Source organism: Aquarana catesbeiana, linkage group LG02, assembly GCF_042186555.1.
Source record: "Aquarana catesbeiana isolate 2022-GZ linkage group LG02, ASM4218655v1, whole genome shotgun sequence".
NCBI classification, from domain to species: Eukaryota; Metazoa; Chordata; class Amphibia; order Anura; family Ranidae; genus Aquarana; species Aquarana catesbeiana.
Window position 1 is genome coordinate 342,666,431 of NC_133325.1, and position 17,208 is coordinate 342,683,638.

Genomic DNA, 17,208 nt, shown 5'->3' on the forward strand with positions numbered 1-17,208 from the left:
AGAGGGACATGCATATTTCATGTCTGAGGTTTACAACCACTTCATTTTCCCCTTTGATATTATGGTATCATTATATTGGCACATACATATTTTTACTCAAATTATAGGCACACTGATTTTCAAATATTCTCATGGCTTCTCAGGTAAGAAATATTTTAGAAAGCAATAAAATGGAATGTTTTTCTCAGTGCATATTACATACATAGCGGAGCTTTGATTCAAGATGTTTTCAACAAAATTTCTATAATAATGCAAAATAATGTATTTATAGCTACTGAGATATAATACTTTAGTACTATAGTCAAGTCTAAATCATCGATCTTAAATATTGTGACATAACAATTATTTACCATTTTCATCATAGATATACCAACCAGTTCATCCCCTGGTAAGTAGACATTATTATTTTTTATTGTCATATGAATGCTATGTTGTATTATAATATTAAATTGCGCAGTACTCAATCAACAAGAGTAAGTAGATGTTTTTTTTAAAAAGAAGAGGATGGGCTAAGTGGAACCAAATGCATATTTACTGTATGTGACAAATAGCAAAGCTTTATAAATGTACAGAAAGAAACAGTAGAGCGACAGCCATTGCAGCTGCCTCTACTCTGTTATAATACTGCACACTCAAGTAATGTGTGCAAGGAACACTTTAGCTCACTTTGTTCATAACTGTTCATTAATGTTTAAAGCTGATCTCCAAGTTTATTGTCAATTTAAATAGTCTGTTTTGGGCCATTCATGGGAAGCTTTGTATTCTATAAATGATTACAAAGCTTCATCTAAATGGCTGAGGCAGAGAAACAGGTGGATGACATATTACACTGTTATTTAGGGTGTACAAGTAACATGGTGCAAACTCCCCAATGCCCAAATCTTCCATGGGAATGTAGGCCGCACTTCTCCTCCCTGAATACCTACAAAAGAACACTTATTATTATTATTATTATAATACAGGATTTATTTAGCGCCAACAGTTTATGCAGCACTTTACAATATAAAAGGGAGACAATACAGTTATAATACAATAAAATACAAGAGGATTAAGAGGGCCCTGCTCAGAAGAGCTTACAATCTAATAGGGTGGGGCAGGTGGTACAAAAGGTTGTAACTGTGGGGAATGAGCTGATGGAAGTGGTAGAAGATTAGTTAGAGACGTGATAGGCTTTCCTGAACAGATGAGTTTTCAGGGATCACCTGAAGGTAGCAAGAGTAGGGGATAGCCAGACAGGTGGAGGTAGCGAGTTCCAGAGGATGGGAGAGGCTCTGGAGAAATCCTGAAGACGAGCATGAGAGGAGGAGATGAGAGAGCTTGAGAATAGGAAGTCTTGAGCAGAGCAGAGAGGACGATTTGGGTGATATTTGGAGACAAGATTGGTGATGTAGCTCAGGGCAGAGTTGTGAATGGCTTTGTATGTTGTAGTTAGTATTTTGAATTTAATTTGCTGGGTGATTGGGAGCCAGTGTAGGGATTGGAGCAGAGGGTTGGCAGACACTGAGCAGTTGGTAAGGTGGATAATTCTGGCAGCAGCATTCATGATAGACTGGAGAGGGGATAGCCTATGGAGAGGTAGGCCAATGAGAAGGGAGTTGCAATAGTCAAGGCGAGAGATAACAAGGGAGTGAATGAGGAGCTTGGTGGTTTCATTTGTTAAAAAGGGGCAAATTTTAGAGATGTTACGGAGGTGAATTCTACAAACTTTTGACAACGATTGGACTAGTTAATTAAAGACACTCACAACTTTGGCATATAATTGGCCACGGCACGTTTATTGGTGTAATAATAAATAAATTAACATAATTTTAATAATTTGTATTAATTCATAAAAGCTCTCAACTTGCAAATAATACAAAAACAGCTCAGTCATACAGATATCGAGCAATACAGAATATAAAGGGTGACGAATCACATATACGTGCTCGTGACAAGGGTGGAGGGGTGGGAGCTTGTCACTGACTCTGACCAACTGGTGACGAAATTCCCGCGGGGCCAGCTTTATATACTGAGCCCCCTTTCTGGAATGTTCTACCAGGTCATGTGACCTTCCAGAACAATCTCAGCGGTCATGTGACATTCCCGAAAGTTCTGCAGCATCACATGACCCCATTTTTTCTTTTTTCTTTTTTGTATACCTAAACTTTATTAATTTTTTTTTTTTTTTTTAAAGGGACCCTGCCTCTTTTTATATGTACTACACATGCGGGAAGCGAGATGACCAAATGCCCAAGCTGACGGTCTGAAACCGTTAAGCCCTTTTAGTACATTCCTGTGACAGCATGTGGGGGTTCATCTCCCCTTCAGCAGCCGTCACAGAGATCTCCGAATAAATAAACTACAAGTTCCATCTTCCACCATGGCAGAAGGATTTGTAGTTTGCAATAGAACAGGAGTATGGTGATTACCACTCTTGTAGCCCATCGATACTTTCTCCAGCTCTCTAACTGAAAGTCCATATATTGGGACAGAGAGCTGGAGAAAGTGTCTGCAGGATGCAATGCTTTGCAGGCTGATTTGAAAATATTAAGAGCATGTTTTTTTTTTTCCTGCAAATATATGTGTGTTTATTATTCTTTGTAAAAGGTGGACTTTCATTTGTTTACTGGTTTGCACGTAACATTGTAACAAAGCAGAATCCCTCAGCAGATCAGTGTAAATTTGCAGCCACCAGATGTTTAGTTTAGATCCTTTTAATGTTATAGCCAGTACACACGATCCAAAAATTGGACGACAGATCGTCTGTTTTTTTTTTTTTTGCATGCTAGTCACATATCGAAAAAGGAGAGTTTACTAAAGTGACGAAAATTCTAGTACGACAGAATAAAAATATCGCAAGTGATGTCATGTGTTGTAGTGTATTTTTATTGTATTTTCGGATGACAACTGTACTGATTAAACTAAAATCATAAAATCATACAATCTAGTATCGTACGAGAAAAATGTTCGTGTTTCGTGTCCGATCGGATAATATCGGATGAACTGTCCTGATCGGTTCTCGAAAGCTCTGTACTAACGATCCAATTATCATACGATCGATTCGAAAGCGGCATTTTTCGTCCAATTTTCGGATCGTGTGCATGGGCCATTAGTCTGGTTCAGGTCGGGCCTAACTTGATGGAGTAATTCACTTACCTCTACTCAAGTGTACAAAATATTGTAGTAGTAAAGTACATTTATATGCGCAGTGTTTGTTTTTTATTTGTGCACGGTGGTTAGTCTTCGGGAAATATAGTGCATTACCACAGGCAAATATCAAGGTCACACGTTGACACATGTTCAAAAATATCTTTAGAGAGAAAATTGTTTTTACAATGCCTTGTTAAAAAACATGTTAGAAATAATAATAATTAAAACGATAGTATTAACCATTTAAAATGTGCTGCTGCCTATGGTGACTAAATAAATGTAGCTGTATAAACTATAAAAATATGACTGTTAGAGTCAATGCATTTCATAACACGTTATAAAAAAAATTCTGTTTAATATTGGGTAATGTATTAATATTATGGATGCTGGTATTTTAAGATATTTTAAAAAGTAATTATATAAATCTCCAGGAGCAACCATTTTTGTTAGGTAATTTAGGTAATTCAGCATACATGTTGCATCTGCAGTAATACAGAATATATGAAAAGAGAGAATGTTTATCCTCATCAAGTTTTGATACCTGAACATTAAAAAGATGTAAAGCATCAGTAATTAAAAACATGACCAATATTTTGTGTGAACAACCTAAAGTATTTATATGGCATTGAAAAAGATGGAGCATGCTGAGAGTTGCGTCCTTCACTCACAATCTTTTCTGCAGCCAATCAAAAAGGAATCACGTTCACAGCAGCTAAATATTCTTTGTAGTGCGCAGAGCAGTAAGTAGTCACAAAGTGAATGAGCAGCGTGATGGTAATTCTGCTCAGGTCAAATTCTGCAAGGGTTTGGTGAATCTTGTTTGAAGTTAGCTGAGAACCCAAACTTAGAGGAAAATCACACTAAAGTCTATTGGAGCAAGTTGTGTCATTTTTAGGACTAATAGGCAAACTGCCATGGGGAACATATAACAAAGCAGAAAAAAAATAATAAAAATATTACAAAAATGTAAATAATAATAAAAAAATAATAATTAGGGGTTCATTTACACTTGAAATGCTCTCTGAAGCTCTGGAAGGTTTTACAGTAGTACCTTGGATTACGAGCATAATCAGTTCCAGAAGAATGCTTGTAATCCAAAGCACTTGTATATCAAAGCAAATTTCCCCATAGGAATCAATGGAAACTCTGATAAATCATTCCACAGCCACTGCTTGTCTATGCAGTACTGCATGTGGCCAGAGGTGGGGGCAGAGGTGGGGGGGGCACCAGGCGCCGGAGACACTCGGAAACACTCGGAGAAGCTCGGAGACTACTTGGAGAAGGAGTGTTTCCGAGTGTCTCCGCCGAGCGTCAACGACTCCCCCGCACCTCTGGTCAAATGCGGCACTGCACACCCTAGAGGCTTGAATCCTGCTTGTCTTGCGAGATAACGCTTGCAAACCGAGTCAGGATTTAAAAAAAAAAACAGCTCGTAATGCGAAACACTAGTAAACCGTGTTACTCACAATCCGAGGTTTCTCTGTACCCCCTTCCTGACCAGGCCATTTTTTGCAATACAGAACTGCGTTACTTTAACTGACAATTGCGCAGTCATGCGATGTTGTACCCAAATAAAATTGAAGTTCTTTTTTCCCACAAATAGAGCTTTCTTTTGGTGGTATTTGATCACCTCTGTGGTTTTTATTTTTTGCTCTATAAACAAAAAAAAGAGACTGACAATTTTGAAAAAGAAAACTATATTTTTTACTTTCTGCTATAAAACATATCCAATAAAAAAAAATGTAAAAAAAATCTAATTTCTTCATAAATTTAGGCCAATATGTATTCTGCTACATGTTTTTGGTAAAAAAATCCCAATCAGCATATATTGATTGCTTTGAGCAAAATTATAGTGTCTACACACTATGGGATGGATTTAGGGACTTTTTATAGTTTTTATATTTTTTACTAGTAATGGCAGCGATTAGCGATTTTTAACGGGAGTGAGACATTGTGGCGGATAGATCTGACACTAAGTGACACTTTTTGGGGGCCAGTGACATTAATACAGTGATCAGTGCTAAAACAAAAACACTGTCATTGTTTAAATGACACTGGCAGGCAAGGGGTTAACATCAGGGGCAATCAAAGGGTTAATGTGTTCCCTATGAGTGCTTTTTGTGGGGGATGTGCTTTGACTAAAGGAAAACAAAGATCCCTGTTTCTGCTTAACACAAGATCTCCATTTTCCTCTCTGGCAGAATGGCGGTCTGCTTTGTTTACATAGTCAGACCGCTGTTCTGCCTCTCTCCAAATGATTGCCGGGTTCCCGGCAGACATCGCGTCCACTGGACCTGCTGATTGGCTTCTGCTGTGTCCATTCACAGCACGAGCGGGGCTCCAGTGGCATGGGCATGCGCCCCAGAGCCGAAGAAGAAAATCGCATACAGGTATGTGATTTTGCACTTAAGGGCCGCCCTGTCGCAGTATATGTACATGGGGCAGTCCTTAAGCAGTTAACCCCCTAAATGCTGGACTATTGCACCGCAACTGTGTGTGTTGTGCATGGTTCTGGGCGATTACAGCGTGGCCCCATTCACTTGAAAGAAATTGCACTCAATGGGCAGAAAAGCTTGCTGAGCACAACAGGGGGTATAATTCCTGCAGTAGTATGTGTACTTCCCAGCTGCTACCTTTCCAGCTGAAGGGAGAGCAGTTGAGGGGCAGTAAAAATTTGGCTCAACCACTGGGTTGTACCGTGCCACCCCCAAGCACAAGTGTAACTGAGTTCTTACACACTCACCACACCAGTGTAGCCAGTCACAATGTCCCTGAACACCATCACATCACATGGGGATGCATAGGTGTTCCTTATGGAGGCAGTTCCATTCCTATCATGTCTATTGGGACACAGAGGCTGCATGGACACAGCTGCTGCTCCCAATTTGACCATCAATGGGGGTGCAATACCCAAATACAAACAGTGTGTGTTCAGGGACACAAAACCAATGACCGTCAGATTGGGAGCAGCGGCTGTGTCCGTGCAGCCACTGCATCCCAATAGACATAAATGAGACTGCCTTAACAGGAATACACAGGCCACCTGTGCATTCATGTGTAAATAAACATGACTCTCGCATGGGGTGCACATTGATCCTGTGTGAATGAAGCCCAATAGTAAAGCCAGTCACCGTGTCCCCAGTCACTGCCACACCAATCCCAATATCACCATAAGGCCTCATTCACATGGGGTGTATTAATGCGTATCCTGTGTGAGAGATGTTTACCTGCACAGAGATGCGCAGGTTTTCTGTGCATCCGTATGAAGGCAGCCCCATTGATGTCTATTTGGATGCAGCAGCTGAAAGGACCCATACAGGTGCAGGTTCAATATCTTGAATGCAGATAGTGTGACCAGCCAGTCACAGTGTCCCTGATCACCACCATACTAGTCACAGTGTTGCTAGACCAGTGTAGCCAGCAACAGTATTCGTGATCACTGCAACACCAGTGACAATGTCACCAGACCACTGCAGCGATCTACAGTGTCTTGAAAAAGTATTCGTACCCCTTGAAATGTTCCACATTTTGTCATGTTACAACCAAAAAAAATATATTTTATTGGAATTTTATGTGATAGACCAACACAAAGTGGCAAATAATTGTGAAGTGGAAGGAAAATGATAAATGATTTTCAAAATGTTTTACAAATAAATTTGTGAAAGTGTGGGGTGCATTTGTATTCAGCCCCCCTGAGTCAATACTTTGTAGAGCTACTTTTCACTGCAGTTACAGCTGCAGCTCTTTTTGGGTATGTCTCTCCCAGCTTTGCATATCTAGAGAATTACATTTTTTCCCATTTTTCTTTGCAAAATACCTCAAGCTCTGTCAGACTGGATGGGGAGTGTCTGTGAACACCAATTTTCAAGTTATGCCACAGATTCTCAATTGGATTTAGGTCTGGACTTTGACTGGGCCATTCTAACAATTTAATATCTTTGCTCTAAACCATTCCATTGTAGCTCTGGCTGAATGTTTAGGGTTGTTGTCCTGCTGGAAGGTGAACCTCCGTCCCAGTCCCAAGTCTTTGCAGACTCTAACAGGTTTTATTCTAAGATTGCCTTGTATTTGGCTCCATTCATCTTTCCATCAACTTTGACCAGCTTCCCTGTCCCTGCAGAAGAAAAGTATCCCCACAACATGATGCTGCCACCACCATATTTCACGGTGGGGATGGTGTGATCAGGGTGATGTGCAGTGTTAGTTTTCTGCCACACATTTTACTTTTAGGCCAAAAAGTTCAAGTTTGGTCTCATCTGACCAGAGCACCTCCTTCCACATGTTTGCTGTGTCCCCCACATGGCTTCTCGCAAACTGCAAACTGGACTTCATATGGCTTTCTTTCAACAATGGCTTTCTTCTTGCCACTCTTCCATAAAGGCCAGATTTGTGGAGTACATGACTAATAGTTGTCCTGTGGACAGATTCTCCCACCTGAGCTGTGGATCTCTGCAGCTCCTCCAGAGTTACTATGGGCCTCTTGGCTGCTTCTCTGAATAATGCTGTCTTTGCTCAGCCTGTCAGTTTAGGTGGACGGCCAGGTCTTGGTAGGTTTGCAGTTGTGCCATACTCTTTCCATTTTTGGAAGATGGATTGAACAGTGCTTCGTGAGATGTTCAAAGCTTGGGATATTTGTTTATAACCTAACCCTGTTTTAAACTTCTCCACAACATTATCCGTGACCTGTCTGATGTGTTCATTGGCGTTCATCATGCTGTTTGTTAACTAAGGTTCTCTAACAAACCTCTGACAGCTTCACAGAACAGCTGTATTCATACTGAGATTAAATTACACACAGGTGGACTTTATTTACTAACTAGGTGACTTCTGAAGGCAATTCGTTCCACTAGATTTTAGTTAGGGGTATCAGAGTAAAGGGGGCTTAATACAAATAAACGCCACACTTTTCTCATATTTATTTGTAAAAAAATGTAAAAAACCATTTATCATTTTCCTTCCACTTCACAGTTATGGTCTATCACATAAAATACATTTACGTTTTTGGTTATAACATGGCAAAATGTGGAAAATGTCAAAGGATATGAATACTTTTTCAAGGCACTGTACCAGTAGGCTAGGCTTGTTTGGCTTATACAGGGACAGCTATAGATGATTGTTCATTAAGCTACAGTATATTCCCTGACCACTCGTACACAAAATGCAATGTCTGGCACATAGTCATTTCTCACATTGAAAAAGTCTTACATGGTTCCCCTGGCTTCTTTTTGGAGGGACACTGCAAGGTTGTTGCTTCAAAGATTTCACCTCTTATCTGCGGTTCTGTGGCTATATGGAGTCGGATGGCAAATGACAGCATGGCCAGTGCTACTTCAAAGCATATATACAAGTGCAGCTGACTATCTGTGGTAGAGGAATCACACAAAAAAAAAAAAACATACACTCAAATCTCTTATGAATGCTACCAAGGAAAAAAAAAAGGTGCTTTAAAAGTCATATTTTTTTGAACCAGTTGCACAGTATCAGTGATACGTTTAAATGTATTAGTTAGTAAGACATTTGCTCTCCCACATGTGTCTAATGTAATAAAAATTGGAGGGAAGTGAGCCATTTATTTTTAATAAGATGAAAAGCATTGGTAGAGGCACTGAGAAATCATATTCTGCTGCCACCATCGCCAACACCAAAAGCAATCAAATTAGGGCCCATTCACATTTCTACAGTGCAATGGCACCTCAATTCACCAGTCAACATACAGTACCTCTGATGCACATGCATTACAACACAGCACAAAACACAGCAAGCTGTAGTATTACCATGCATTGTCATGAGCTGCATTGAAAATGATGGTGCCTGTTTGATTTTTGTCTGTTTTGGTGCAATACCCTTACACAACCCACATTAACATATTACGTAACACCTTTAATAAATGTGCTTTATTGCACATGGCTGTTTCACTGCATAGTATATTCAAAAACTGCCACAACTTGTCAGGTTAACGTCTGAGACAAAAACTTCCTCCTTCTCCCTCATAGCCTCTATATTTTCAACATAAACATAGCCAACTTCTGCTTGAGCTTCTCAGTATCATTCATGTGGGTAAAGTACTGCTCTCATAAGCTTAGTGAACAGAATCTGTTTTTTGCCATTTCCAAGTGGGTGTTTACACAATGCTTGCATGTTATCAGAAAGAACCGCATCAGTCAAAAAGCCTCATAAATAAACTTTCACTCTTTTTCCAACAAAGATGGATAAAGATTTATTTGGTAGCACATTTACATATACACTCTTTTAGTACTAATAAAAAACTACTTAAAGCTGAACTTCAGGCAAAATGTTCATCTCTCTTTTAGAAAATGCAAGTTACACTGAAAGAAACAACACTATACAGTTTATACTCTTTATTCTCTTACTTTTTTTATTTTAATTAACTTATTTAACAAAATCACGGCAGGCATGTATGTCCAGTATCTACTTCAATTTCAGCAGATGAAAGATACCAGTAATATAGTTTTTAAGCCAGATGACACACAAGGTCACATCTGACTGATCTGAATGCCAAGTTTCTGTAATGACATGCTGATCAGGTTAACTCCTAAATTACGCAGTCTGGAAGAAGGTATAACAGTTTTTGGCTATGCTCAGAGAACAGTGGCAGTTGCAGCAGTATGTTAACAAAACAAAACCAAAGAAATTCCCAACTCAATTTACCGACCAGCCTGCTAACCAACCGAATTGACCTGTCTAACAGTATGTGTTAAAAACAGGGGTTCCGTTTGCACACATTTGCAAATACATGCATAAGCTACAGGCCTCGTCAAGGCACTCCAGTATTTTCTGTAGTCCTAACTCTAAATTTTGAGAGTCTCCACAGTGGAGGCACATGCATTATAATATACACAACATGCATTATAATGGATAGGCAGAGGGCAGGTGAGCCTGGAGGGAGCCCACCCCTCCTAACCACTTACCGACCGACGACGATGTACGTCCAAACTTTGAACGGGGATATCGTTGTTATGGCAGCAGATAGCTGCCATAACCCCGGTATCCTCATTTTTGTGTGGCAGCCGGCTTTCAGATAAAAGTGGTCCCTGCGGCGGATTCGCCGCGAGATCACTTTTATCTGTGGCGGAAGAGGGCCCCCCCTCCCGCCGCAATCCGGTGCCCTCCGCCGCTTACTGGAGCCGTTGGTAGCGGCGGAGGCGATCACATCTGTCTCCGTCCTGTGTCTGGAGATGAGTGAGGCCAAGATGGCGCCCACTCGTCTCCATAGCACTGCTGGGCGGAAGCGACGTCAAAACGTCACTTCCGTCCACGCCTCTTAAAGGCACATTTTTTCAAATGTCATTTTTTTAACCCCAGATCTCATATTTAAGAGGACCTGTCATGCTTTTTTCTATTACAAGGGATGTTTACATTCCTTGTAATAGAAATAAAAGTGACACCATTTTTTTTTAAACAGTGTAAAAATAAATAAAATATTGTAAAATAAATAATACAAATAAAAAAAAAATTTTAAAACCCCCCCGTCCCGACGAGCTCGCGCGCAGAAGCGAACGCATACGCGAGTAGCGCCCGCATATGAAAAGGGTGGTCAAACCACACATGTGAGGCATCGCCGTGACCAGTAGAGTGAGAGCAATAATTCTAGCCCTAGACCTCTTCTGTACCGCAAAATATACAACCTGTAGAATTTTTTTAACGTCGCCTATGGAGATTTTTGAGGGTAAAAGTTTGACGCCATTCCACGAGGGGGCGCAATTTTCAAGCGTGACATGTTGGGTATCAATTTACTTGGCGTAACATTATATTTCACACTATAAAAAAAAATTGGGCTAACTTTACTGTTGTCTTATTTTTTTATTCAAAAAAGTGAATTTTTTCCAAAAAAAGTGCGCTTTTAAGACCGCTGCGCAAATACGGTGCAAAAAAAAGTATTGCAATGACCGCCATTTTATTCTCTAGGGTGTTAGAAGAAAAACCATATATAATGTTTGGGGGTTCTAAGTAATTTTCTAGCAAAAAAACCTGTTTTAAACATGTAAACACCTAAAATCCAAAACAAGGCTGGTCCTTAAGTGGTTAAAGGCACAGGAGCACACTGGATATCCAGCACATAGCACCATGGAAGCAAAGGTGTCCAGTACGTCCCCTCACCAATATTTCAATAGTACAAACAAATGGCCACTGCCCTCACCTATAACAGGCCTTTACAGCAACGAGCACATGGAAGGGCAATGCATACAAAACAAAACCAAAGAAAGCAGTATGTTACCACTACCATGGCACATAAAAATGTGCTTTCTATCTTGATGGTAGATGCTACAATGGTAGCAGAAAACCAGATGCAGTAAAAAAAAAATGCGTAAAGTGTGGGGTTTCCCCCAAAATAAGGGTCTGGTATGGAGGGGATTTCCCCCAACAAAATGTTTAAGAAAAATAGCTTGGGTTCTCCCTCCAAAATCCATACCAGACCCTTATCGGAGCATGCAGCCCGGTCCCTTCTGAACCATACAGGCCACATGTCCTCAACATTGGGGGTGCTTTGCTCCCCCCAAGCACCTTGTCCCCATCTTGATGAGGACAAGGGCCTCTGCTACACAACCATGGCCTAGTGACAGTGGGGGTCTGTGGGCGGGGTGGGGGGGCCTTATTGGAATCTGAAAGCCCCCCATATCCTGGCCCCCCCATGTGAATAAGTAGAGGTACATGGTACCCCTACTTATTCACCAAAAAAGTGTCATAAGTAAAAAAAAAAATAGAGACAGTTTTTGACAATAAAATCCCCAAAAAACAAAAGTCCCCTGAAGTAGAGCCAACGTCAATCACAATAAGCATTGACTGCCGACCTCCACAAAAAAAAAATCCTGCCGCTGCCGAACACGACTGCTCCCATGTCCCATCACTCGACACTCATCACTGAATGACCCCATGGTAAACATGGTGATGTTTCCAGTTGACCCTGCCCCCATGTTCACCTGTCATTCGGTGAGTGGCCGTTTGCTCACCCCAACCCTCATCCTGATCTGCCAAGCTGCATGATCAGATAAGGCTCTGGTATTGATTTTAGGGTGGGCCCCCATGCCATTTTTTTAAATTTTGCCATGGGGTTCCCCTTAAAACGAAGGGTCTGGTATAGACTTTGGGGGAACCCCATGTCGTTTTTATTTTTATTTAGGTGTAAAATCTATACTATATTTTTTTAAATCCATACCAGACCCAAAGCTACTCCTCATAACTGCATAGTTTCCATCTCAGTGTTCTGTCGAAAGACTAGTGATGTAATGCTTGGTTAGGGTTGCTTCTCTCTTTTTATAATGTTTTTAAATTGTGCTATGAGGGTCATTGAGGTGGAGCTGACCAATAATATACCGTTATGAGGAGGAACTAAGAAAGGAAAAATTTAGTAACTATTTGACAGTTTTCTGTATTGTTTTCCCAGGTAAAATGTTACTTAACATGTGCTTTTTCAATCTTGGGCATAGATAGAGGGGGAAAAGGAGGTTTAAACTCCTCCTGGATGTCTGTGGCATGTACATTGAGCCAGGAAGCTGGGGTTCATGTCCTACATCTTTTGCCTGGTGCCCTGGGTCCCAACATCTTGCTTCTAGGAAGCTACATTTTTTCTATACAGGTATAAGGAGGGTGGCCTTAAACAGTGATCAGCCTGTTTTGCTACTATTATTCATTACCCCCATGCTTTCCTGACAACTAGCAGGGACAGCCAGCCATATCACCAGGGTGGCAAATGATTGTATGTGTATTATGTGTACGTGTATACAGTTTGTATATGTGTATGACTATGCAGTGTGTGCATATATGTACCATATATAGTGTGTCTATATGTATATGTACACAGCCTGTGTGTGTGTGTGTGTAGGTATATGTTGCAAAGTTCAGGGGTGTTAGCAACCATGGTATGTGTCCAGGACCACCAAAAGGTTTTGAAACAAACAGAAAGTATTTTTATTCTTTCAAAAGGCAAAACAAACGGTGCTTTCAGAAGCCAACAGAGTGGCTTAACTTCAGCAAATGACAAAATAAAGTCTGCTTGTCTTCAGCACAGTAACACAACATAGTGGCTCACCAACTCAGGGCTTTACCTGCAGGAAGGGTGGCACAGTCCCAGAATATTAAGGCCTCTTTCAGCAGAATTCAGCAGTTCAATAATTCAGTAGTTTACCCATCACTTGTCTTGCTCTCAATTCCCACTTCCCCACACACCTGCTCTCTGGAGCTTCTTGTCTTTTAAAGGCCTCATCCTGCAGGTAAGTTAACTCAGTGTTGTCCCTTAAAGGGACCACAACCCAAATATGGGAGAAACTTGTGTAAACAGTGTTCATAGGTGGTAGTGCTGTGCTATGCATAAGGTGGTGATGGTGATACATGCTAATATATTAAGGAGGCCTTGGCTGAAATGCTTTGCAACTAGCGATAATCAAATCAAGGGATACTGTAATTTACACATAGATCTCTAATTGTAGCGAATCATACTTTTCAGGGATCCAGACTGGATTGTATGACTGACTGCAGATTGGAAAAATCTGCATGCATATTTTCAAAATTATAAGAGATTCACTGATTCTTTATGTTTTTATTCACCTCAATAGTAGCCCCCTCCGGCTGTATGATTATGTCAGATTTTTGAATCTCAAAGCGGTACATTGTTTTACATAGAAATATGGCGTTTTATTTTGTAGGTCTGACATTCTTAGTAATAACACACTTAAATCTGTTCAAACAAGAGGCTAGTAGACATCTCGGGTACGATAAAGTTTAAAACACAAAATCATAAATTATAATATAATAGATAACTATACATAACTATACATAATTATAAAAAATAATAAAATAATAATAAAATGAATTTCCCCACTAATCACTATCGCTCATTTCTGCAAGTGTTCTAATTTACTATCGCTGTTTTCTATCTGGTCCAAAACCACTTTTGACATAAAGGGTACTGTACTCCTACTTCTGGATCTTTCAGCTGCCTTTGACACGGTTGACCACCCCCTCCTCCTCAAAAAACTTGACTCCCTCGGTCTCCGTGACTGTGCTCTTCAGTGGCTCTCATCCTACCTATCTCAACACACCTTCAGTGTCACTTACAATTCTACTTCCTTCACTCCTCTTCCCTTCTCTGTCGGGGTCCCCCAAGGTTCTGTTCTTGGACCTCTTTTATTTTCAATCTACACCTCTTCCCTGGGTCAGCTGATAGCCTCTCACGGCTTTCAATATCATTTCTATGCTGATGACACACAAATCTATTTCTCCACCCCTCAACTCACTCCATCAGTCTCCTCACGCATCACTAACTTACTAACTGACATATCTGTATGGATGTCACACCACTTCCTCAAACTCAACTTGTCCAAAACCGAGCTTATAATATTTCCTCCCCCACGTGCCTCTTCCCCTGGCTTCTCTGTCAAGAGCAATGGCAAAACCATCTACCCGTCCCCACATGTCAGGGTGCTAGGTGTTATCCTGGATTCTGAACTCTCCTTTCGGCCCCACATCCAATCACTTTCCAAAGCTTGCCGCCTCAACCTCCGCAACATCTCTAAACTACGTCCCTTTCTAACCAATGAAACCACAAAGCTCCTGATTCACTCCCTGGTTATCTCTCACCTTGACTACTGCAACTCACTCCTCCTTGGCTTACCTTTAAACAGACTATCCCCCCTTCAGTCCATCATGAATGCTGCTGCCAGACTCATCCACCTTACAAACCGCTCAGTGTCTGCTACCCCTCTCTGCCAATCCCTCCATTGGCTACCACTCACCCAACGAATTAAATTCAAAATACTAACAATAAGTTACAAAGCCATCCACAACTCTGCCCCCAGCTACATCACTAACCTAGTCTCAAAATATCAACCTAATCGCCATCTCCGTTCCTCCCAAGACCTCCTGCTCTCTAGCTCCCTCATCACCTCCTCCCATATCCGCCTCCAGGACTTCTCCCGAGCCTCGCCCATCCTCTGGAATTCCCTACCTCAATCTGTCAGACTGTCTCCAAATGTATCCACTTTTAGGTGAGCCCTGAAAACTTTCCTCTTCAGAGAAGCCTATCCTGCCTCCACCTAACAACTGCACTATTTTCTCCATTAGCTCATCCTTCACAGCTATTACCCTTATGTTTAACTTGACCCTCCCTCCTAGATTGTAAGCTCTAACGAGCAGGGCCCTCTGATTCCTCCTTTATTGAATTGTATTGTACTTGTACTGTCTGCCCTAATGTTGTAAAGCGCTGCGTAAACTGTTGGCGCTATATAAATCCTGTATAATAATAATAATAAAGGGACACTTTTTGGTTGCTATGGACAATCTCAAGTTTCCAGGCAGAAAGAACAGTATATATAATATAAAACTGCATGCAGGGCACTGAACAAAGCACTAGGAACAAAAGGGAGGTGACATGATTTGATACAGTAATGTAATCTGTAGGATTACAGTGTATTGTATGTGTTATATTTTTTGTACTTTTTGAATTTGCCACCGGGCTCCGTCCCCATGCGTCGTGACGCTCGCAGGGAACAGAGCCTTGAACACAGAGCATCAAGCGGATGATCCGGTGAGGGAGACAGTGGGGGGACATCGCAGGATCCTGGTGACAAGGTAAATAACCTGGACCAGGATTCTGCAATGCAATCCCGAGTGTGGCTCTGGGTTACCGCTAATGGTACTGAAATTTAACCCCGAGCCACACTCGGGAATACCGCCAGGAGGGTTAATAAGTATGTATCTTCCTGATTTGTGAAGACACATACACTTCGGGAATCTTGATTTATGAATTACCTACTATACTTTTTTGCAGATTGTACAAATCATAAATTATAGTTACTGTTTGTGTTTTGATTATTATTTGTGCTTTAATAATTGTAGTTTATTCATCACTTCATAGCAATGTGTATATATTATTTCTATGTAGCTTCCAGCCTGAGTATGCTTGTCATTGTCACAAAATCAGCTTAGCCATGGAACTATTTCATTCCTTATTGCCAGTGTAATTTCCCTTGTTATATGTTAGTCTTTATTTCCTTGCCCTGTCTGGTCCCATGGTTTTAACCATGTTATTGACTAACCATGTTATTGACTTTTCCACATTGCGTTACTATTTCTACTTCATCTTATTAACATATATTTAACTTTACAGGTTCTTCCAGTGTGGACTCCAAAGAAATTATGAGCACTGCTATTGGCTTGGGAATAACAGTTGGCTTCTTGGCTTTACTCTGTACCCTTATGGGTGGCCTTGCATACCTTATGCACAGACGACTTCAGAAGAATAGATATCTGGAGAAGAACAACTTTCATTAAGAAAAAATATAGATTCATCAATATGGGCTCATATTTGAAATATTTTCATTTTTTGCTGACTAAGGAGCAGTTTAGGTGAATGCATAGTTTTAATAATTCAAGTGTAAATATATGAATTGGTATTAAACCAAAATCAAACATTTATTATATTGCAGCTTACCAATTCTTAGATGTGATGGCTGCATTAGTTTCCTTTTTTTTTGCATCCTTTCTTTTAATTTCACCTGGTGGATTCCACCTGGTGATCTGTCCAATAAGTCTGTTGTTTTTCAACAGAACAAGCTCTACTGCAAAAGTATCAGTTCAGAGTGTTGAGATAAACCATTTGCAACTGACAGGGGTACTTACTTACAATGGTCAGCTTTTATTTATTCTTGTTAAACCTTTATCTAAAAAAAGAAGAAAAAGTGTTTGCATGCGTAACTGTAGTGTGAGCTGGAGTTTTAGTTCAGTATGTTAGTGTATCTATATCAGTGCATCTAACACTCCCCTCCTCCACACTGACAATGCTGCCATCTGCTCTCTCCCTGTGTTTCCTCATGCAAAGTGGGGGCATGCTAATACAGGAGGCGTGTTAGTGGCTAGATCACCAGGTGAAAACAAAGAGAAAAAGCCTAAAAAAAAAAAAAAAAAAAAAAAAGAATGCAGCCACAACATCTAAGGCTTGGTAAGCTGCAATATATTAATTTTTTTTTCTTTTGAGCTTAATACTGCTATAAGTATGATTAAGATATTATAATAATCTTGTATTGTTATTTGATTTTTTTTTGTCAATAAACAATAAATCAATAA

The 17,208-nt window shown here is 40.5% G+C and overlaps 1 protein-coding gene across 1 annotated transcript in view; it reads left to right on the forward strand.

Moving 5' to 3' along the window:
• Positions 1 to 16,416, forward strand: part of LOC141126960 (zona pellucida-like domain-containing protein 1) — a 72,318-nt gene extending 55,902 nt beyond the window's left edge. The window contains exons 10-11 of the mRNA XM_073613044.1: positions 365 to 388; positions 16,253 to 16,416. Coding sequence (XP_073469145.1) covers positions 365 to 388; positions 16,253 to 16,416 — 188 coding nt within the window. The remainder of the gene's footprint in view (positions 1 to 364; positions 389 to 16,252) is intronic.
• The last annotated feature ends 792 nt before the right edge of the window (positions 16,417 to 17,208 follow it).